Below are 25,619 nucleotides of genomic sequence, written 5' to 3'. Positions count from 1 at the left end.
GGTTTAAGCGTGATCAAGTCACAAAGACAGTCGCTTTTATTTTTTTTTTTTTTTTTACATATATGTCTCCTTTCCCCTCACCTACATTGTGCCGTCAAAGTAAAACGACGAAAACATCTCAGGTCCGAACCTTATCTATGTCGAAAGTTTGATCGAGATCGGTCGTGTGGTTAAAGAGTTCTTAAGTTTTTTTTTTTTTTTTCATATATTTACCCTCTTCCCCTACCCTCCCTAAGTTCTACCATCAAAATGAAATTAAAAAAAAAAACTTCCCAGGCACGAACGTAATCTATAAAATTTGATCGAGATTGATCATTTGGTTGAAGAGTGTTTAAGTTTTAATTATTTTTTATAATTCCCCTCCTCCCCTTCCCCTAAGTTCTACTGTCAAAGTGAATAGTTAGAAACACTACCAGACCAAAAATCTAATCGAGATCGGTCGGGTGGTTCAAGAGGTTGTCACAAACATTGTCACTCTCAATTTGGATCCGAAGTTTTCTGTCCACAGACACCGCTATTAATATGTAGATGATGCTTGAAGTGAATGATTAGTGTAACGTCCTACGATTATGCCCTTTAGGTCAGACCCGTATCGAGGGGGGGTCTAGGGGGTCGTTCCCCCCTAAATTTTCGCTGCCCCCCTTAAAATGTTCACAATAGGCTTCCAAATAAACCATAATATGGTGACGAACTATAATATGGTTGGGTCGCCCCCCCCCCTATATTTTTGGGCTGGTTTAGGTTAAGGGAGAATGATTAAGGCAAGTGAACGATGATGGAAGAATTGATTAAATAATAAAGTGGGAGGAAACGGGAGAATCCCGAGAAAACTCACGGACACGGTGTTGTCCACCACAAAATTACCTGGCTGGGGATCGAACGAGGGACCCAACGCACCACAGATAAGCGCTCTACCATCGTACCCACCATGATTAGGGGAGAATTTGCAAAGAAAGTAAATGTGCAAACGAGAAAAAAAAGCCACGATCACAATGTTGTTCATCACAATCTCGTAGGGAGTGGGATTTCAGCAGAAAGTGATGGAACTGTCCACGTGTCTCTGGTTCACTTGGATCACGACTTTCGTCCGGGTCATCCGGGAATGGGTTTCGAACCTCAGACCCAGGCTGACCCCGTGACCGAGAAACAGCAGGAGAAAAAGAAATCAAATCTGCAGCACTGCTTCAGAATTCCTTAGTTGATTAACGATGTCCACTACTCAAACTGAAACATTCATTTGTCTGATTCCCGATGTGATATTTCTAAGGTCTTGAACTATTCGAATATGATTTCATCTTTATTCGTATTCTCATACTGATATACTCGTACATTCATCATCATCATCACCATCATAGGTATTCTGTCATTATTGGTAGGTCACTTCACGCAAGTGAGAAACTTCCAAGTACACTCATGTCCGAAATTATTGTCGCATGTCTATAAATACACTGCTCCACAAAACTTAAGCAACTCGAAGAAAGTGGCAGAAAATAAAACGACACCATCACTGCACCAAGTATAATGAAGAAACTGACGGTCTAGATGCACAATGCAACACAAGTGAAGACGAACAATACAGTTAGGATGTACAGAGTAACCAAAAAGTTCAGCACAACAATACCTCAACATGTGAAGCTGGATTGTGCGAGGGCATATTCAGTCAATATGGCCTCCATGCTCGTATGTGACCACCACGAACAGCTATAGGCACGACATCTGGCCTCCATGCTGCAAATCAGAGTGTTGATCAAGTCTTGTGGCATATGTTGCCACTCCTCCAGGAGAGCTGCTCCCAGGTCAGGGAGAGTGCCTGGTGGTGGACTGTACTGCACTATTCGCCGTCCAAGAGCATCCAACACATGCTTGATGGGATTCAAGTCCAGCGAATATGCAGGCTATGCAATACGCGTAATGTCTTCGCTCTCCAAATAGTCGGAAACAAGATGTGCACGGTGTGGGCGGGCATTGTCATCCATGAACAGGAAGTCTGGGCCAAATGCTCCGCGGAAATTGCGCACATGTGCATTCAGAATTTCATCCCGGTACCGTTGTGCTGTTAAAGTGCCATGTTGCACAATATGGAGGTCCATTTTCCCATTCAGCATAATTCCACCCCACACCATAATGGAACCACCGCCATAGGAAGGCCGTTCAGCAATGAAGTTTGAATGATAGCGTGTTCCTGGCTCTCTCCACACTAAAGTCCGACCAGAATCATACGACAAACTGAATCTCGACTCATCGGAGAACATGACACGCGCCCACTGGTGTTCCCCCATGCAACATGTTCCTGACACCATGTGTAATGCGCACGTTTGTGCTCCACTTTCAATGGCGCACACAGCACAGGCCTTCCTGCATAGAGTCCTGCTCTGTTGAGCCGACGACGAACAGTTTCACGACTCACGCGTTGTTATGTAGCCTGAAACAACTCATTGGCCAGTTGAGAGCGTGACTCTTGCCGGTTACGTTTGGCAGAAATTGTGAGAAATGCGTCATCGACGGCCGACGTCTTCTTCGGACGGCCTCCTCCATGACGTCTACTGACTTCATCTCCATTTTGGAAGCGACTCCACAGCCTTGACACAACGCTTTTGTTCACGTTGAATTCCTGCGCCACTTCCACTTGCGATCGACCCAATTCCAACCGCCCAATTATTCGCCCGCGGTCAAAGTCACTCAAATGTCGTCTATCAGTCATTGCAAGGTGTGTACCCCACACAAGAACCACTAACACAATGCTTGGAGCCTCGGACACTACTAGGCTGTGGTGTACGCCTCATGGCATAATTTGTTCACCGTTCTTGAAACGGTGTTGCTTATGCAATAGAACGTGTGTTCGCCTTGCCTGTGTGTCTCTGACGCGTCTCTGTGTATGTGCATGCCACTAACCAGTGTTGAGTGGGCCCCACACGTCGCTTATACTACGTTCTCTCGGGTTGCTTAAGTTTTGTGGAGCAGTGTATGTTGTTGTGGGAATATAATTTGATAGCAAATTCGTCCGGTATTTCTTATAATGTTAGTACGTGTAAAATCGGCAAAGACATGTACGTGACAAATTTAATGCCAAAAGAGCAGTAAATAAGAACAATAAAACGAAAATAAAACTTTCTTGTCCATTTAGCAACATTTTGTTTTACTCATTCTAATTTTCATATTTATAATTCTTTTCCTATGAAATTTACCACAAATATACATTGCCCGATTATACACATAGTATCAGTATTAAAAGTACGCTGTATAATGATTATCAAATTATATTCTTACAAGAAGCCAGTTATAGGTATGCGACAATAGTTTTGGACATGAGTGTACCATGGTCTTCTGTTACGCTTTTCGTTTTCACGTGTAATTTTTCTGTTTTGATATCGTCCACTAATTGTAGCGTCCTTCGCCCCCTCCCTCTCTTTCCTGCCATGATACCAGGCCGGATTAAAGGAGGTGCAAAGGTGCACGTGCACCCCCCTTCGTTATAAATATACACTATCTAAAATGAGAAGCTAGCAGTGAAAATAGCAACACATTCTGGCACTTTCTGCCATCATGTTTTCGTTTGGGGATTAAAAGAAAGTAGAGCTTTGCAAAAGCAATAGTTTAAGTTGATTTTCTGAAGGTTGAAGGAAAAGGATTCACCAAGCAAAACAATATAACATTTGTCAAGTAGGGAAGAAAACAGAAACCTCGAGGAAAGAAGAACATCTTTTTTTTTTTTTTCTTGCATATCACTTGCGACCCTCTTGAAAATACTCCCTTACCCCGTTTCACGTTTCAGTGTTGTCAGGGATAATGAATATTGTCACATGTCACTTTGAAGAGTTTCAGTATATTGGTTATTTTGGTAGTTATTGGTGCCGCCCCCTCCCTCAGACAATCCTGGATCCGGCCCTGCCTCTAGCATATCCCACATGATACAGTTTTTCCTCTTCTTAATAATAATATCTGAAATTGTTATCTTCAATCTGACATTTCTAATATCCTCTCATTCGTTTTCTGCTCGACTCAGCTAATTCTCTCCATTTTTCTCCATACCCACATTACAAAAGCTCCCAGTCGATTTTCATCATTTTTGCCTAATGTCCATATTTCTGACCCATACAGTACAATAGTCCACACGAAGCATTTTATGAGTCTTTTTCTCAACTCTTTATTCAAAACTTGACAAAGAACAAGACCACACATTATAAAAAATATATTTAACAAAACACGGTTTGGGCTCACTAATACATTTTGTACTGTAAACGACAAGTTCGCTCGATTAAACTATCGCAACCCCTCATTATAAGAAAACATGTATCTTGTCCATAATTCTCACGCCTTTACACCTTGTTAACCTTGTAGTTATCTTTTAGTCCAATAACTTGACAATCAACAGTCTCGGACTGGGGAGTATAGGGCCCCGGCAGGAGCCTCACTTGAAGGGGTCTCATCTTCCCGTCCCATGTAGCATGTAGGAGAATTCATGGAGCCCCAATACACACTTAGACAATATGATGCTGGGGCCCCAACTGTTAGTTTCATTTCAATAATGAGACCCCAAGACAGCATTCAATGCTGGGGGCCAGCGAACTCTGGAAACGAAACAAACTACAACGATTAACTATGCTCCAACAGAGCAGACATGTTTTATCTGATTTTTCCATGTTATTCAATATCCATTATTATATATATATTTCGAGAAAGCCCCGGCAGGGATCCATGACCTCCTGCCCTGGCCAGTCTGAACCTGACAATCAAGTACGCATAGAGAAACGTTAGAGAATCGCGGTTGTTAGAATTAGCAGCATCAAACATACTCTTCATGTCTCTTCGGTTCACGGGTCTGGTGGATTATGGTTATGACTGACTGCAATACTTCCGGGTCACGAACTCACTAAAAGAAGGAACCTTTCACATCCTGCTACTAACTCAACATTCATTTTCCAGAAAAGATCGAGAGAGTGTTATTTTATATCAAGACCCGGGGACCTTAAGAACTTTAATAAATTCTCTATGATCCAAACTATGAAATAGCAACAACTGCATAATATTAACTCTGTTTCGTTGATTTCGAAATAAACTATCTCCGACAACTTCCTACTAATGCAACATCGATCAAAGGGTCAAAGACCGCGATACAGACACAAGCATGTCACTACAATACCACGATATTGATCTTATATGTAACTTCCTTCCTGTGGGAGGAATACCCCCTAATCAGCACGAGAACTTACATTTCAAAAAGCCATTGCAGATGTGTTTTGCAAAGATGAACACGGAAGACAGCCATTAAGTCTCAGGCAGAAGAGAAAAAAATCGCCACGAAATAGACAAGGAAATAAGTTGTTTTTTTTTAATTATCAGTCGTTGAAAACGTGAAAATTACGTAAACTTACTCTGAAAGGTTGAACCAACATATCGTCGTCTGAGATTCAATACCGCGTATTTCCAATTTGGGGAATCTGAGTTTTTGATACCATTAGAATCAGTATAGAATGGCGCACAATCTGGTTAAGTAGTACACAGTGTTCGTGTTCGAATTGGAGGGGGGGGGGAACGCAGAGGCGGTATGTTTAATTACAATTTTGACTCGACATAGCGGCTATCTAAATGTTGAAATCCAGTGAGAGTAGGCTGCCTAAAATATAGCATTCCTATTTACATAATGACTGAAAACCATTGGAGAACTTCTCTGTAGTAACGGGGAGGGGGGATATGGAGAGACTGATTCCCCTCCAACAACTTTCTTTAAAAAAATAAATTAAAATATCCCCTTATGTTCTATTATATAGAATTATACATGAAAATGCTCAATAACTAAATGAGGATATTAATTTCCTACGGGAAAACTCCCGGTCCTCTCATTCGACTGTGGGGTATTCCAAACCCCCCATAAGGTCCGACCCCCACAGCAGACAACCCTTAAATTCGCCCAGGCTCAAAACACGACATTTATATGCAATAAGGCAAGAAAACACACACACATACATAAGAAAGAAACAATTCAATATGGGACATCAAAATATAAACTAGGTAACTTCTTTGAAGACACCTCATTTTAAAAGCAAAAGGTAAGAAAAAAATAACAAAAATGTCGGTGTTGTCAACTTAGAAATTATTTCTACATAAGAAATAAAATATTTTTACGTACAAAACTATTCGTCAATTAATATGTATAAAATGGATTTATTAAAGGTATTTATCACCTTCTTTCTAGTGACGGTATGTTTTAGTCATTGAAAAACCAGAGACGGTATGCCTTCATCACTGAAAAACCAGAGGCGGTATGGCATACCACCGCATACCGTCTCTGTTCAACCATTGGTAGTACACCTATATCACGACAAATGGCTTTGTTATTCCCTCAAAGTAATACCGAGTATAGTGAGGCTCAAGCTAGTTTAGCTTTTTGTCTCTCCTCTAAAATTGGTGAAACGTTACGTGGTATTGAATCTCGACGATATTACACATGGGTACAAAACTAATACATGTAAGTGTGCCATGACTGTAATACTGCAAACTACGAGTATGAACACATTAAAATACCGAATAATACTTTCGACAAAATGGATAGTTTCAAATATCCATGATCAACATTAACAGACCAAAACCATATCTAGGAAGAAATTAAATGTGGGCTGAAAACGTGGAATTCGTGTTAACATTCAGTTCAAATCTTTTGTCTTAGGGAATTCTGTCGAGGAATTTGAAACTTAAAATATATAAAACGATAGTATCACCATTGCAATGTACGGTTATGACACACGACTGAGCGAAGAACAGAGATTGCAATTATCTGAAAATAAAATCCTAAGATAAATATTCGGAACAAGAAGAAAGGGAATGGAGAATGGCGAAAACTTCATAACGAGGAATTGCATAACTTATACTGTTTAGCTCACATTGCTGGGTCATCAAGTCTAGGAAGCTCAAGTGGGCAAGTCACGTAACGTACAAGTTTAGCTGGGGGTGCAAAAGGATTATTTATTGTACTCAGAACAATGATTACGCGGAGTAAAGGATTGTGTTGAACAAAATGAAGAGCAAAAGTGCTTGTTAAGGAACATAGGCGCCGGAAGGAAATTTTCTAGGGGGATTTATCTCCCAGGTAGCTATATTACGTTTAGTATTTTTTTTTTATTTGTATTAAGAAAACCTTAAAGAGATTTAACACATTTTCGTGAGCCAGGGGCCGACACCCCTGACCTCCTTCGGGTACCCATGTTAAGGAACAAGTGTGGTCTACAACTAAGTGGGCGGCTATTTGAAACGATCGCGAAGCGTATTTATTGCTCATGTGTATGCTTGAAATACGCTGACCATGTATTTAAATCTGGGCGGCTAAACATGAACGCGAAAGCAATAAAATCGCTGAGAAAACGCCGGCTCGAGCGTATTTGGTGCAGGTCGGAACAATAGACCGCCTGCTGTTTAAAAGATTTCAAAAGGAAGGACAGAAAGTAAAGACGTGTTGCCAGGCAAGAGGATTGTAACAAGAAACAGCTGCTTGGAAGACGCTTTGTGCAGAGATTGGAACTCTGCTATTATAAAGTATGTGTGTGTATAGCAAAAGAAAATTCACAAAAATAGAAGGAAATTCCGAAAAATTAGCCAATCACAGAAAAATCTATGTAACACAATAGAGTGATTTCTCGTGATACACTTGATTGACACTTAGCTGGTGCCATGGTAGTCTATAAGCAAAATATTTGGCTTTAGGCAAAAGATGAAACAACGAAATAACTTGAATTTGAGCCCCTATCTCCGAAGCTCGAACTCCACCCCCAAACAGATAACCACAAGTGTAATCACAAAGAGAAATTTTCAGTTGTGTTTGAAAACGTGTCCTGTGTACATATCCAGTCATGGTTAGTGTGTTTAACACAGAGGCGTTTATAATCGAAATACAAAATAGGCCATGCCTATACGATTTAAGAGAACCGAACTACATGAATCGTGACTCAAAAATAAAAATGTGGAGAGAAGTGGCTGCGATATTTGTTCCAGACTGGGAGGGAATGGAACGGAATTCTCAGAATGAAGAAGGTAAGACTATCCTTATTTTATGATTTCATTTAATACTGTTAAGTAGAGCTACATCGAGCCAAATTGTATGTTCACTATGAATAATAATAATAATAATAATAATAATAATAATAATAATAAATACTTTGTTAAAGTTGTGCCAACTTCCAATATACCTAATATATACCAAACCTTAAGGCGCAACAGCCCGAAAGGGCCAGGGTCGCCTATGCGTCATTTTATGGGGTGGATATGTTAGATGATGGAACAATTGCCCTTAGATGGTCTAAGCCATAGATGTGTGCACAGTAGAAAGGCGGAAAATGCCACCTCTAATAGTTTGGTACTTAGGTATATCGAAAATGTTTTAAACAGCAAAGACCATAATTTTAAATTGGGATTCAATACATCTTATTCTCTTTCCAGTCTTTGAAGTGACCGAAAAACTACGTTGCCAAATTATTTCGAAACTTAGTTTTGTAAAACAAACACATAATGTTTCAGTTTCCAGACATTTCTTTCCATGCAGCTTAGAAATATTCCTGGGAAAGATATGTTTATTTTATTTTATTTATTTATTTTAACTGTAGCTGCTCGTGTTTTATCAACTTTGTTCTGAAACTGAAAATAAGGTGCTAAAATTGGTAGAGAGTAGGAATTTCAGAAGAAGCCAAAATCATGAGAGGAAAAAAATTAAAAGATTAAACCAGAGAATTGGTTAAAAATATCATGATGTAAATTTTATACTTGGTGGCTTGGAATTTAGCGGTCCTTTCAGTACCGAAGCTATACAAGATGTGAACCTACAGTTTAAGGTGGAATCTAAACTACCTTTATGCGCTGAAACTTTTCAATGATCTCCCACAGGATTCGAATCCGGAACCCCATTCTCCAAAGGCACGTGCATAGCTAGTAAAGTATAAAGTAGTGTAAATGTTGGGATTTATTGATTGGGGTCTAATATTTGTTTTCGATACAGAGGATATCTTTAAAATAAAATGCCTCTTGCTCCGTCTCTTTTGACTATATCAGCGAGGCTACATCAGACGTGAACTACAGCTCAACGTGGGATCCTAACCACATAACCTCCTGCCTAGAATCGAATCCAGGTCTACCACTTCTGGCGCGGGAAATGAAAAGAAAAGACCTGGAAACCCTGACTGGCTCATAGTATGATTTACAACTTTGGTGAAACTAAAATTACCGTGTAGCCACTAAGGCCGCGTTCGCTGTGGGGGGTAACGCTTTGTCGCCTAGCCTAGTACTAAATAAACAAATCTAAACTCATCGTTCTTCTCAGTTCGTTAATTGAGAAAAATAAACAAATCTAAACCTTATTTGAAATCAAGGTGACTTAAATTAATTTGCAGGTAATATAGCGTAAGTTAGAACATGATTAAAATAAATTTTAAAAAGGTGAAATAAAAATACGGAAATTTCCCTACGGTATGCCGAATGACTTTATTTAAATAATGACCATGTCAATAAATGAAAGACTAATTAATACTAATTTCAAATGTATTAATGTAGTTACCATATTGATTTATCACTAGTGGCAGGAAGAACCCATTAGCGATGACGAATAATCATATTGTTACGGTGAATAAGACAGTCAAAACAAATGATCATTGTAAGAAAATATTCCAAAATTGTATATATCACACTGAGTCTATTCTTGAACTTACTGATGTGCGCAGGCCACAAGATAAATACTGAACTATAAAAACACTTGAGTCGACTATAGCCGGTCAGAAATAGTTTAAGACCGATCTATCGCCTCGATGCACAACCACACACAATCAGGAATAAGATGATCCCAATAGATGAGCCTCTGATTTATACGCTTAGAATAGCGGTTCATGATTCAAGCTGCACGTACAAATTTTATTTTAAGGCTGGGTCGCCGCTTTAAAAAAATCAGTTTTCTTATTATACACCCTGTTTGAAAAAGAATATACGTATTTCGAATGCATATATCTTATTTATTAAACTTTAAGACATACGAATATGAAATTTTACACACATATTTACGAACCTCTCAAGTTCAAATTACAGATGTTCATTATGTCCTCCATCAGCGACACGAACAATATCACATCGATACTCAAATTCCTCTCATACTCGGGCAAGCATATGGCAGTACGGATCCGGTTCATCAACTCTTCCAGGTTCTGTGGGAGTGGTGGTACATAAACGTAGTCTTTAACGAAACCGAACAGGAAGAAGTCACGGGGTGGCAAATCCGGTGACCGTGGAGGCCAGCTGAGACATGCTAAGTCGCCAGCTCCTTGACGACCAATCCAACGGTTCGATAGAGTTTCATTCAGATATTCACGCACTTGGCGACTCCAGCCCCGTCTTCTTGAAAAATGAAGTTGTCTTCGTGCAGTCTCGGAAACAACCAGTTTTGTAACATAGCGAGATACTGCTGACTGTTAACTGTGTTTCCATTAAAGAAGAATGGGCCGTAAACAGATGATTGGGATATCGCAGAAAACATATTGACTTTGGGCGAATCTCGTACATGTTCAATGACTGTATCTGGGTTCTGTAGATCCCAAATTCGAACATTTTGTTTGTTTACCTGACCACTAACACGGAAAGTCGCTTTATCACTGAACACGATGCGTTGTGCAAAAGTGTTATCATTGTCAATAGCATCCAATATCTCGTTACAAAATGCCACACGTTTTCGTTTGTCATCAGGACGCAGAGTTTGTAACAGCTGTAACTTGTACGGCTTCCTAACCAACCGACGTCTCAAAACGCGCCAAATTGTTATTGTCGGCACTTGCAACTCCTGACTGGCACGACGAGATGATTTTGAAGGACTACGTTGGGAAGCAGTTTGAATTCGTGCAACATTTTCTTCAGGAAGACAATGGCGGCCAGGACTCTTTTCTTTACATACACATCCTATATACAAACTGTCGATACCATCTGCGAATGTTCAACCCATTCGGAGGATCAATTTGGTACCTCAACCTGAAACGTCTTTGCACTGTAATAACGGAATTTCTCTTCGCAAACTCGAGAACACAAAATGATTTCTGCTGCGGAGTTAGCCATTTTAAACATATGACGGTTACCAAGCAAAACAGAAGACAACTGGCATCTAGCGGCTATTAATATAAACTAGACAATGTATTAGTTTCTCCAATAGCCGAGCCGAGGCGCAGCGATCGATAGTTTGGGCAAAATAATTCTTCGTAATACGTATATTCTTTTTGAAACAGGGTGTATTTGTACACTTCTGGCCACAACAAGGTAGACTGCCTTCCAGATACTAAGTCCAAAATATTTAACCCAGATCGTTACGTCCCTCGGATATGCGTTTACAGGGAAATTCATTTTTTCCCCCAATCTGACAGAGTAACAAGACCAACAGACCATTTGAACGTTGCCGCCAAGCATATATACATAAAAGTCAAAATCTAGCATAGTGGGTGATCCGGGATGGTTGAAACCTGTAAGGGAAAAGCAGGGCCGGTCATAGGCAATTTGCCGTTCCCCGCTTCTCCAGAGAAGTGTGTCAACCCATCATGAACAACGAAGGGAAGGGAAAGTTTACTCGCACTCAGAAAGGCCTAAAAACTACAAATACAATCTCGTTGTGTCTGTTTTATTCTCTAAATATTAATCTATTATGTTAGTGAAAGATAACCACAGCTGCAGAGGAAAGATGGTAATCCTTTTTATAAAATTCAATATCAAACTTCAATCTCAATATATCAATTTGAAATTCCAATGGAACTAGCTCTTTTATCTTTATTTCTTGATTTTCCTTCTATATCCATTAACAAAATTTTAAAAATCTTATTTCCACCTTCAATGATAAGAAACTTGTTTGTAACAAAGACAAGACTGGTTTTCATATAAAAACTGTGATAACTAACTAAATGGAACAGGTGTTCGCTACTGTTCGAGAATTGAGTTCTTGTATTTGACAACAATCAAATCCATGCTGACATTTGGTTGAACATTTGCTTTGGCACCGGCCATACGACCTTAAACTAATGCGACCTAAACATGATTTATGAGTCTAGTATTCAAATAGAAGGCTAGCTTACTACATTTAACTACCATCATCATGAAGTCCGTTTTCAACAAGAAATATTTATTTTAAATAATATAGTTATGACAGATGTTGACGTCCAGTTCAAATGCACGTGTTGCACATATGGTAGAGCCGGCTCTGGGGACAGGACCATGAAGAAAGCTACACACAGAGAGAGAAAAAGCATTTCCAATATCAGGCTTTCGTGCTGTAGCTGTTAGCATTACGGAACTCTCTGATATGCTTACTTTAGCGTGGGTTCGAACCCTGTCTAGCAGAATCTTTTTCAAACGTTACAGATCTAGATTTTGTTGCAACGAACATTCATGTTGTATGAATGCTCATGCTAGAAAATTATAAATACGTCACAGCTACGTAATATAGAAAATTAAATTATGTATTTTAAACCAAATCACAAATTCTTCTTGTCTTGTCTCTAACGTGCACTGGCTCCGGTTCGATTTTTGTTAGGAGAGCACAAAAGAAATAATAATAATAATAATTTCACACCCAGTTATTTTCTCATTAATCTAAAGGGCATAACTCTGGAACGTTAAACTAATTTCTTTTTTTTTTTTTTTTTTTTTTTTTTGTCTCTCTGTAACATATATTCTTGAACAGAAAGCAATATGGAAAGATATTACTCAGAAAAGCTACTTATTCATTTTATTGAACAGTTGTTCAGTACTTCATTATATAAGAAAATAAATGGTCACTGAATTGTTTTATATTATAGGTTATTCCACCACTAAAAAACTTATCATTTATGTCTGCTAATGAAACGCTGCCGTTACTCCTCAGCTATCAAATATATATATATATATATATATATATATATATATATATATATATATATATATATATATATAAAATAGACTTTGACCTAGTGATGTCAACCGGATCGGCTCGGCTCGGTTCAACTGAACCAACAGCTCGAGCCGGCTCGATTGGAATGAGCCACCGACTCGGTTCGCCTCAACTCAAGTGAGCCATCGGCGCAGCTCGGTTCAGCCCTGCTGAGCCGAGGACTCGAGCCGGCTCAGTTGGGTGAGTTGTTGATTCTTATCACTTCTCGGTTCGACTCGGTGGTGACTAAGCCGTGAACCAAGCCGCTCGAGCGGTTCCTTATCTGTATTTATATATGTCTAAAATGTATGTATGTGTGTGTGTGTGTGTGTTTCAGCATGAGTCTGGAACACTTGGAGCAATTTCAAATGTCCTCCACATATTACTTACAGTCTGGAAAAGAGTAGTATTGGGAAAAGTTTCCTTGATGTCAAAAGGCTCGGCTCGAGCCCTGAGCCATCAGCTCAGCTCGAGCTCGAGATCCGGTTCGGCTAAGCTCGATTGGAATGAGCCGCTGGGTCGGCTCGGCTCAGCTCAAGTCTCGAGCCGGCTCGGTTGGGTGAGCTGTTGGCTCGCTCGGTGGTGACTGAGCCGTAAGCCGAGCCGCTGACAACACTACTTTGACCTAAAATCCGACAAGTAGTAGTACGTACTGTTATTCTTTATGTTGCTTTACTATAACCACCGTTCGCTTGATCAATGATGATGATTATTATTATTATTATTTGCTTATCACTCCTCGTAAAGAGAGAAAAAAGAAAAGGTGGGGGTACATTTAGTACTTCATTTTTTGCTTAAAAATAATAAAAATATGATAAAATTCGCATAAACTCGATGAACGAGGTTTGGAGTTCAATTCTGGTGGTTTGATTGGAGTTTAATGCCCCTTTCAGAACCAAAGCTTTAGGAAATGTAGACCTACAGCTTACGGTGTGATCTGAACATGAACTTTCGCCTGGAATCGAACCGAATCTTCCCTACAAAAGGCGCGTACCTTAACCATATAGCCACGAGAAAGCTTTGTTCGCAGTGGAAGAACGTCAAACGTCCTACACTGCTTCAGGTTCCTCCTCAAACTGTCAGTCTCATTCTCAGAGTTCACCAGTTTTTCGCTCAACAGATGTCGCTACTGTCAGGCAGGACTTTGTTACTGTAGGCGTTCTTCCCGATTTTCCTTTGTAAACATCGCAAATCGCTCCATGGGCCTCAAACTTTCTAACAATGCGTTTGATTGTTAGTCGGGTTGTTGGTTCAGTACCAAACTCCCTCTCTTCTGATGCTGCACTTCGATGGCATTCCCAAACTTGATAAAACACTTCGATATGCTGCTCGAACGTCAAGCGTTCTCCTGACATTTTCTTATCTCACTAACAGTGCTGACAGTACCGACATCTGTTGAGCGAAAAAACGTACTACAACATAATTTTAACTGAAAACAATGCCGACAACTGTTGGGCGAAAAACTGTACTACAACATACTTAAATTTCAGAACATTTGTCAATGCCAGTATCCTAATACAGAATGACAAACACTGTATATATTTTTCTGGAGGACTCTGTATATAGTATCTCGGTTCACTGATAGAGTTAAAGACAAATCAATCAATGAATTTTGGAGCAGGAACAAGGATGAAATGTGTCCACTCACATTACATACTTCTTCCAACGGCTATATAGTTAGATGTGGTGTGATTTAAAGTTTAGCATTCCTTTCAGCAGCGAGGCTATATGAGACATGGGCCTACAGCTTAACGTGGGATCCGAACCACAAAAGCTCCCGCTGAGAATCAAACCCCGATCTCCCAAGCCAAAGGCGCATACGCCAACCGCTTAGGCACGAGGGAGCTCAGGCTATATGGATAGAGTACGGGAGTTTCGCGCGGGAGGCCAGAGTTCGATTTCCAGTGCAAGCACATGTGGTTCGGATCCCACGTTAGCCTGTAGATCACGTTTCATATAGCATTGCTAAACTCTTATCAACAAATCAACTATTGTCAACTTATAAATTGCTTAACACAAGGATCGCAAACTTGGTATTAAACAAATCGGGTTACGAGCTTCAGATGTTGAGTACAGATCAGGTTCAGTATTAATCCGCAATTCATTTAATATTTTATACTTTCTTTACCTCATTACAGTTATTGACTGGTATCTGCTCAATAGGCCCTCTTTCAGTTTCATACAGTCACGCTGCTGACAGGGAAAGTCGAACGCTAACCCCCAGCAATCAATAGATTCAGGTTTGATGCAGTTTCCGTGATTATTTTATTAAAAGTATAAACATTCAGAATGTTTAAGAACCTAATATGAAAAGCATATTTGTATGAGAAGTCAAGGCGTAGATATTATGAAACTGGAACAGAAAGTAGGAAAATAGTAACCAGAATGGCTAGCCAAAGGGATTTAAGACACTTCTTGTTAAGGAGGCGTGGTTTAATTATTTCCTTAAATTTTTCCAAGGTGTAGTTTAAAACAACGACCCGTCTAGTGTTGTGACCCGATGAAGGTCTGGACTTTATTTTAGTTGATTGGTTGAAGTTCAGAGTACCTTTCTTCAGCGCCCAGGTTATATAAGATGTAGATGTAGATCTACAGTTCGTGAAACCCGAACAATTGTAATTCGTCCAAATTTCAAAGCTGTCCTACTGGGAATGGACCCCGGAACTCCGTGCACAGATGACGTTTCCGTATATAATACTTTTAATTAAAAAATACGGAAACACATATTTCAGCGTTTCTGAAAATTCTGCTTCTGCGGAGAAACAGAGGGCAATTTCGATCATTTGGATTTTCCACCACCCACTGTACTGGTGGCCCTACCGGAGCAAGATATGGTGTCTTAAAAAAAAATGGTTGGTTTGACCAGCATGCATTCAAAGAATGGTTCTGTGTTTCGCTTGCATACATAACACGACTCAAGAACCAGGAACGAAAAATTGTAATTGGAGATAATTTATCGTCACATTTTCCTGTACGAGTCCTCGAGGCATGGAAAAGCCATACTATTTGTTTTAAATTAAATTCAACACATATGTGTCAGCCATTGGACGTAAGCTTCATTGAAGCGTTAAAGAAACACTGGAGAAAAATCCTTACTGGGCATAAAACCCGAAACCCAGATCACACTACTTCGATTCCGAAGTCCGACTTCTCAAAGCCGTTACATACTTTAATGAGTAAACCTCTGTCGAATGGAGAGAGTATAGTCAAAAATGGAGTCCTTAAGTGTGGAATTTGATCCTGAAGAAGTTTTGAAAAGTATTCCGCGAACAGAAGAAAGTGGCTATTCAACATTGCCTCAATCGATCTCTGACACATTCTTTGAAAAAAAAAAAAAAAAATGAAATCTTTGAGTTTTACGTCCCATGGTTATGCCGGTTAGGCTAAAGGAGACGGTGATGATGAGTAATGAATGAAATGGTGGAATGAAGAAAGTGGGAGGAAACGGGAAAACCCAGAGAAAACCCACGCACACGGTGTTTGTCAACCACAAAGTTCACTTGGCGGGAGCTGGGATCGAACCCGGGACCCCAAGCACCAGAGGTGAACGCTCTACCACTGAGCCAACACATTCTTTGATTTTCTTGCACAAAAGCCCTTTCCAGTTGTAGACAATAATGGGAGAGGCCGAAAAAGAGGAATTAACGTGGAACCAGGAAGAAGTATTTCCGTAGAAGATATCACCAACGTGGCTAGTACTTCCAGCCATCCTGCAGGAGCAAATTCTAAATCCAATATACTATATACAAAAACGAGAAACCAATGTAAAAAATAAATAGCACAATCAGATTATAGAGAGTGAAGAGTCCCCAAACATACAGTACGCAGATTTATCTGATGAAGATACCGGAACGCAAAACATTACTAATGTCATTGAGGAAGATGAAAGGGAAGATCGAAACGAAGCTGAATTGGAGACGCCAATACAACGAGGGTCCTGGGCAGGCTTAGCTCGTTTAAACCAAGGTGGTTTAAACCAGCTGTTAAAAAAAAAAAAATGTTCAAACCAAAATACGAAAAATGTCCGTAAAAGTGTAAGTATTCGTAAAATCTTGATAAGCACACATCTGTGGGTTATCACGTTTTACTCCAGTATATTATTCATATTATATTCAGACCTAAATTCCCCATTTGTTACTCAAAGAGATTATACTACAAAAGCAACTTTTCTTTTAAGTTTATGGATGTTTCTTTTGAGATTTTTTTATAGTTTGTTATGCAATTGCAATCAAAGAAATTCTGAATATTGTTTCGTGTTAATAATGTTAACTATCGATAAAATACATCGAAATGCTGTACTTTTGTTGGGGGAGCGGGGTCATGCAAACCCCACGAGAGGTATTTATTGAAATCAGAAGTATCTCTGGTATCTATTTATGTATAAATGGGTCAGAGCCAAAGTGGACTCAAATAATTCGTATTTTTATTCACTTTTCTTACTGATATGCAAATTAAGTCGTCGTATTTCTTTAACTTGGACTAATAAAAGTCGTAGTGAACTAACTTGGACTAAATTAGTTCTTCTGTACTCTTCAGTATTTTGAAATTGTCCATATGTAATTCTGTATAATGGTTTCACTTGTGCAACTGTTTATCTTTTTGTTCTTCTGAAATGACTCTTGACAATTATATTAACAAGTATGTAAAGATTAGTTCAACGTATTTTTATCAGAAGTCCTTCGTGAGTGAGTCGGCAGACGTATCGCATTTGTGACCAATTAGTCCCGGTTTCGAGCTCAAGTGGAGGATAATTTCTTTCGGAAGGCGAGCAACGGTTTGGATTCCACTTTAAGCTTATGGGTCTCCTTCCAGCATAACCCGGTTGTTGCAAAATGACACCCAAGGCGAAACAAAATTATTTTTGTCCATATGTGATACAAAAACATAGAGCAAATTATTATTTTTTTTTAAAAAAAAAAAGGTTTAAAAACCAAAAAACTGTTTTTTTTTTTTTGGTTGTTGTTTTTTCAATAAAAACCATGGTTTTTGCCAACCCTGGTCCTGGGTTTTTGTCCAGTTTGTCACGAAGAAAACGAGGAAACATGTCATTGGGCAAGTCCCGGAAGGCTACCAGAATGATTATACTGTAACGTTTCTCAGAAAAACTGGTGACCATTTCTTCTTTCCAGAATCTGATAACATTTGTAATATTGATGGAAATGATATTATTGCAAAACTTCCTGAACCAACGCCTGGGAGAAGAGGTGAAGTGTATTTTAACAATATGAATTTCCCTTGAGTGTTGTGTGCATAGTGTATATAGGACCATGTAGCCATTCAGTGTCGTTTGTATATCCTATATCTTTATGTTTCAATGACATTTCAGTGCTTATATTTTTAAGGCGGTGCTCTATACTAATGGTACTGAACTATTCAATGAACACAATCAAGATGAGTACCTTCTTTAGAATATTTAGTGTCTATATCAATTGTCGAGCGTGAAACTTACTTTGATACATACGAAATTACCATGCATTTATGTTTTACTTTGCCATTTAGTGTGAGCAATTAACTACCAATTAATTTTGTTGCAAAGACCGGAAAACAACATTGTAATTTTGCCGACAAGAGAGCCACCATTAACTTTCATACATCAACATGTTCACTGGAAAGCACTGAATTTAACTCCAAATATTACATCAAATTGCAATCAAATGATCCCACAGTGACGTCACAACTTTTCTAATTTCTCTGCAAGCTTGGAAGAAAAAAATTGCATAACTTGGTTAAGAATACACGTACCTTAATTTAAAATACACCCACGTGTCAAGCAAAAGGATTCGCTTTTGACCATAGACTCCCCTCTACCACTCGTACAACTCCATTCACTATGATTCACTATACTGATCATAGTGTCCCCAAAGCCGGGTGACCATGGTCACATACAATTATTTGCATTGTTTTCTCCCACTGTTTATTGCGTTAGAAGTTCAACCTCCTACTGGCAGTAAGCACAATCAATGCCCTTCCCAAAAACACATTTTCATTTGCATTTCAATAAGTTTCCTTAAAATTATAGTTCAAAAAACGAAAAAAGGTGACCGCTGCACCCAGTATATGGTACTCTTTTATATAACAATATAGGATTTTAATGAAAAAGGTGATTTCATATATCAAAATAAGAGAAAAAGTTATGTAGTGAAAAGTATAGTTTCAGAGCTAGGAATATCCAAAATCGCCGGAAAGCTAAATTTCAAGGGCTCATATCAGCGTAAAGGAGGTCATACAAAATATGTAAGCCAAAAATTCATATTTGATCAATGTGCAATTGGTGTGCAAAGCATTTTCTACAGGGTATAATTTCCAGACATGCTCTCAACATAATTCTCAGATATGCTCTGATTTCAAACTGGGTCCCAAGTGGGTAAAAGGCAAGCTTTGACAATAATGGACAGTGAATGCTTGCTTCGACGGGAAGTCGGAAGTGTTTGGGAAGGACATCATCATGGTTTCTACAGTTCGGAATAACACGTGCTGTGATGTATTTTGTCACGGTACATTTCACATGTAAGCGTAAACAAAATATCACATGACACTTGTAAATAGCTGTTAAGGCTAACTTTCTTGCAATGTTCAAGGAAACAGTACAACGCATCAAGATGCAAGTGCGTGAGAAATAAACTTAGTTAATATTTCCATAACCGGTGTTGTACAAATTTAGTTGTGTAAATTATAACTTTCTGCTATGTTATTAAACTACTTGTTGTGTAATATAAAACTACCATTTTTTCCCTTTCATATGGTAGCCCTAGTGTTGGAAAAAAGTTTAATTAAAATTAAGGCAAATTAAGGTAAATTATTAACTTCAAGCTTTCAGAAAAAAAAAAAAAAGTGAAGTTTAGATCGAAATATACGTCAAAGTTAATGGATAAAATTTAAATACCAATTTTGAATATTATGAAATAAGGACTTGATTTGAGTTGCGAAAGTTACTATAAAATTTATGGATCAAATCATAGGAGAATTAATCGATCAGCAAAAATCACGGTTTTCGTACAAAACCAATAATTAATAAAAGCAAACTAAGCTGTTATACAAATATGAAAAAAAAAAAAAAAAACTAAAGCCATGTATTTTAAAATATAATTTTGGGTAAAGTTCGTTAATTTATATCCCACTAAAAATAAAATTTCAAACGGTTATCTCAATAGTGAAATAGTGATCACTGAACTGTAACTAACTAGCTCTATTGCCTATGGAACCCGGAGGTTCAATGCCGCGTTCATAGAAATTCTCCACTGACTTCTATCCTTAGCCAACTGGATCCAGTTTCCACTTTATATTCATATTTCTGCGAGATCCATCTTAACCCCTTCCACTACGATTTATTTTCTGAATTCTGATAATTGAAGTATAAGTTATAAAAGATGGTTATGGATGGTTTATCATTATATAACTTTCAAAACATCAATATGACCTAGTAACCCTACGTAATGCTTCAATAGTTTAAATTTTATGACGAGTGTAACTCGTCACTGTGCGATTTGCCAACGGGAGGCCCTGACGAGCTAGACTTGTCATTTCAGTGCAAGGGGTTAATATTGTCCTCCCATCTGCGGCTAGGTCTTCCTAACAGTCATTTTCCAACTGGATTTCCAGTTAAGACTTTGAAAGCGTTTCTACTTTCTTCCATTCTAGCTACATGACCTGCCCACCTAAGCCTCCTAGACTTGACGACCCTAACAATGTTGGGTAAACCATATAAATTATGTAGCTCCTCGTTATGAAGTTTCCGCCATTCCTTATTCCCCTTCTTCTTGGGTCCGAATATTCGTCTCAGGATCTTGTTCTCAAATACTTTCAGTCTATGTTCTTTCCTCTGAGTAAGCGACCATGTTTCGCAACCATACAGGACAGGCATGAATATCATTTTATATATTTCAAGCTTCAAACTCCTCGACAGAATTAGCGACGACAAAAGATTTTGAACTGAATAATAACATGAATTCACTGCTTTTAATTGACATCTAATTTCTTCTCGAGTATGATTTTCGTTTGTTAATATTGATCCTAGATATTTGAAAGTATCCACATTATAAAAAGTTCTGATATTTTAACGCATTCATAATTTGCCGTATTACGATGCCGATGAAGTTCTATGTATTTAGTTTTTTATGCATTTACTTCTAAACCTACGTCTCTGCAAGCGCTTAATAAAACCTCTGCACTTCTTTCTATTGTTTTCCTATCTTTCCCTAGAGCTCCTCCGTGGCTAAGCGGTTAGCGTACGCGCCTTTGGCGCGGGAGACCCGGGTTCAATTCCCGGCGGGAGCTCATGTGGTTCGGATTCCACGTTAATCAGTAGGTCCACGTCTCATACAGCCTCGCTGCTGAACGGGACGTTAAACTCAAAATCAACTCAAAATGAACTCCTATCTTTCCCTATTAAATTTACATCATCAGCATATGTCACAACCTGGTGAATACAATTTTTTGATTTGCGTTATAGTATACTCCAGCACAAAGTTAAATAATAATAGCGACAACGGATCTCCTTGGGATTCATTTAAACATACCTTAATTAATCTAGTCAGCTTTTCCGGTATTTCAAATTCTGTAAGAATGTTGTACAATGTTTCTCTCCTAACCCAGTCGTAAGCCTTTCTAAAATCAATAAATAATTGATATACCGGGTATTGTATTCAATATTAAATAGTAAATAAATAAATAAAGTAGAAAGGAAAGAAATAATTAGTTCCAAGCAGCGTACGTAATGCAAAAGGTAAGGACACGGCCATTTTCATCTATCTTCATTCAGAAATACGAATACCACTATTTCAATATCCAAACATCCAACATCAACTCATCCACGTTATGAATAAAGAAAAATGAAATAATTATAATTAAATAAAAATAAATAAATAAAAAAAAATAAAATGTGTCACAAAATTGTAACACCGAACTCCAACAAACAGTGAAAGAAAGAAGCACATGCTAATTGCATCCAGTGCAGCAAGGTTCTAGAATACAGGTATCCCTTCCCATTTAGCTGAAACAAAAACAGGAAACACCGTGCCCTGTGGGTCTCTAACCCGCCTTCACTCGCTAGTGAATACTATGTGAATTAAATATTGAACTTTGGTACAGAAAGGAACCAACTAACCTATATGGGTGGGACCTGTGTTCCAGAACTTCCCATCCAGTACTAGCTGTATCGACACAAACAACACGGCACAGAGACAACATTAACACATCTGACAACAACATTGCATTACCAATCTATCACAGTGCTTTAAAGGCGTGACACATTACAGAAAAGCGCTAACACCTCCAACTCACTGTCAATGAAGTCAAAACACAATATTTCAAAGTACAACACGAGATTAAAAGAAATGTTGTCAATAAGGTGAGAGAGACAACATAAATCAATGAATAAACACCAAAAGTAATTTTTATATTGGTTATTTTTTAAACACGAACTACGAAAGACAAGCAACTAAATTTTTACTCGAAGTGTGTATTCTCTCTACAAACAAATTAGACAAAACTCAATATAAGTCAGTAGTTCAGGAATTGCAGGGGGAGGGGGCCAAGCCACCTTAACACGAAGTAAATAACAATAGCATTACTACTTTTATATACTTAATAAATATTTAACTACGTACGACAATTTAAAAATGGCATTTGTACCGTATCGCCGGACCACTTTGAAAACTGAAAAAAAGCACCAAAATGTATTGCATTCGGTTATATTTTGTTGGATTACGTTAAGTTACGTTACATTAGGTGTGCAGTACTACTTTAATACGGATCCATAGTATAAGTATTAGTAGTATTAGGAGCAGGAGTAAGAGTAGTAGCAGGATCGGGTTAGAAACCCGGCAGGGGTTGGTTGGGTTCTGTTCTCAACATGAAACGGGCAAATTAAAGACTTCCCAAATTTTTTCTTTATATTTTACAATTTATGGATCCGTATAGTAAAACAAGTGTACCTCTCCACGTAATAATCCATCCGCCTCCACATACAGTGTCGCTACCAACATCGAAAACAATCAACAAATACAACCACTTTTTTAACTTTTACTATTCCCCTTATCTGCCTTGTACTCATCCTTCCTCACAAACTTAAATAAATTCTCCAATTGACCCGGTAAATTTCCTAAAATTGGTCCGGCGATACAGCAGTTAACCCTTAAAAATTACTGTCACCGTACTACTTTTGTAACAATCCGCCTTAGGATACCGACAAACGAATTACACACTCGTTATTTTTTTTTTCCTTTATCGTATATGATGTAATTTCATCGTTATGAAGTCAATACAATCTACGGTTACTGTGGAAAATGGAGCCTGTACTCATCCATTTACATAATGAAACACTCATTGAAGTCATCAGAACAAGTGACAAAAATGTTCTTGTAGAAATAGAGTAACAAGAAATATTTAGATCAGGAAAAGTATATTGATGTAAATCAAAGAAACGATGGAAATATTGATATCCTCATAACTAGAGAGCCTGTTAAATCAGAACGGAAAACATTCAAATTTATTACTTCTTGATCTGTGTGTGGTGGTAAGAGTGAAACATATTAAGCTATTTTTCTATTAAAAGGATTCTGTTATTGTTTTCACTAAGTGTGATCAACAATAACTTTCGTATTAGAAGCAGTGGCGTATTTAGGGGGCTGGCTATCGGACTCAAGCTAACCTGCCGAAATAATGTCATTATTTTTTCGCATTATACGTTCAGTACAAATGCTTCTTACTGATTCTCAAGTCCCCCCGAAACAAGATCCTAAGTACGCCACTCATTAGAAGCAACAGTAATAACGTCGTTTTAAATTTTTCCCCGAATGCCTTCCGTGCAATCTGGGCTAGCAACCCTAGAAATATATATATATAAACTGAAAATCCACTCCTTAATCTGCGCCCAAAATGAGACCGTACATGCAACAGCTTCGTATGAATAGCAATACCAAATAACATCATTATTGGAACAAAACTTACCTATGAACTGTAGTTTGTCGTATTCAATGACAAAAGTATACTCCTGTGAGTTTTCAAAACTCCTTTCATACCATATAATAATAATATATTCTTCTGGCAAATTTGCAGCCATTAGTCACTGGTAGTCTTTCATTAGTAAGCCACATTCAGTATTCACAACTCTTTCACTGAGCTCAACTTCAGAATGTTCATAATTCAGGGAAATTCAATTAGAATATTGTTTTCACTACACTTATTACTTCAAAATTATAATATTGCTGCATACAGCTCAATTAATACACATCGATATATTTAGAATGAAACGGAAAGTGGAAAATATGTATCGCTGTTGAAGTGGGAGTAAAATTAAGTAATTGTGATGTTTCACTACACTACCATTGCTGCTGAGAATAACAAATGTCTAAACAAACTACCAATTCAACTTCAACAGTGCTTCTGCCTCTGAATTCATGCCTTTTAATATCAACTATCAACTTTGTCTCGTGTCGTAAAATTTCGTTACTACAAATGTAAACACTACCTCATCACTGTTGCCAGGACATGAGAACTGATTCTAAATTCTTAAGGCTTCCTCACATGGACCTGAACTAAGGCCTCAACGCATGTTACAACTTAAAGTGCTGCTTTAGGTAGGTTTTACCACCAGAGCCTCTCGTGACCGCTGTATTAAACAGACGAAAAACACTTGAAGTGCAACCAGCTGTCGTAATCGTAAATAATTATTGTTTTTCTATTTCGCTATAACAGTTCATCCGTAGAGGATGAAATAGCCATAGCAGCGATATGTGCTCTGTTTTTGACAGAAAGGCCGTCTCCCCCCTAAAAAAAGAGGAGCTGGTAGACCCACTGTTGCCAACTCGCCAGTGTGAAATGTCGCTAGTTTAGTACTCTAAAGTCGCTAGAAGTCGCTAAACGCCTCCTGCCAAGTCGCTAGAAAAGTCGCTATATAATTTTACAAAGGAATTAAAATAATTTAAATATTTTTTCATATACAATGGAAGACTCGAGTATTTTTTCTTTTTTAAAAATGGCCATCTTGACAAAAATACTGCACTATGCGCTTTGAAGAATACAAAATTAATAAATATAGCATTGAAAGTTCGCAAATACTTAAAATTTTGGATCACTTTTACCCATTCCCTCTTATTGAGTACGATTATCTTTTTTTTGGGGGGGGGGAATGCATGTTGCTTTCGTATTGGAACACTTCACCGAACTCACCCCACGAAATTTCTGTATAATTTATATTAACAATCGCAGTTGAATTAATATATAAATCAAACGCACTACACTGAACCAGAAAAGCACAATGTTCTCCAGCGTCACTGTCACTGTACGCACTGTGCAATGCAAGAGCTTACCAGCCATTACGCAACTAGTTAGATACGGGAAATTCCCAGATTTCCGAACCGCAGTGAAGAAGGGCATAATCCTCATAGCAGCGATGAATACAACGAAGTAAGTCGCTCATAGCAGTAGTGCAACCGAGTGTGTAAAAGTAATTATTAGTATCACGAACTGCAAAATTTTGGATACTTTAATATAAATATAGAACAAAATATTTGAATTCCTAAATGTCGCTAGATTTGTCGCTAGGCGCTAAATAAAAATTTTTGTCGTTAGACACTTCCAAAAGTCGTTAGTTCTAGCGACAAAGTCGCTAAATTGGCAACATTGTGTAGACCAGTGAATGGATTCTTCGCCGCAATAACGCACAGGAAAGCACCGTATGTTGAATGGTGGATATGAACTACCTATAGAAGATCTT

At 38.3% G+C, this 25,619-nt stretch overlaps 1 protein-coding gene across 2 annotated transcripts in view; it reads right to left on the bottom strand.

Annotated features, from left to right (window-relative positions):
- The window catches only part of LOC145687814 (uncharacterized), a 153,400-nt gene extending 128,952 nt beyond the window's left edge, over positions 1 to 24,448 (bottom strand). The window contains exon 1 of one of the 2 annotated variants that reach the window (XM_081761241.1): positions 23,852 to 24,448. In XM_081761241.1, the coding sequence (XP_081617367.1) occupies positions 23,852 to 23,963 (112 nt within the window). In that variant the 5' untranslated portion in view covers positions 23,964 to 24,448. The remainder of the gene's footprint in view (positions 1 to 23,851) is intronic. The other variant, XM_081761239.1, reaches the window with a different exon arrangement.
- Positions 24,449 to 25,619: the final 1,171 nt, after the last annotated feature.

This window comes from Thermobia domestica, chromosome 6, assembly GCF_964235325.1.
Source record: "Thermobia domestica chromosome 6, izTheDome1.hap1.1, whole genome shotgun sequence".
Taxonomy (NCBI): Eukaryota; Metazoa; Arthropoda; class Insecta; order Zygentoma; family Lepismatidae; genus Thermobia; species Thermobia domestica.
This window is presented reverse-complemented; position numbering and strand designations above follow the sequence as displayed.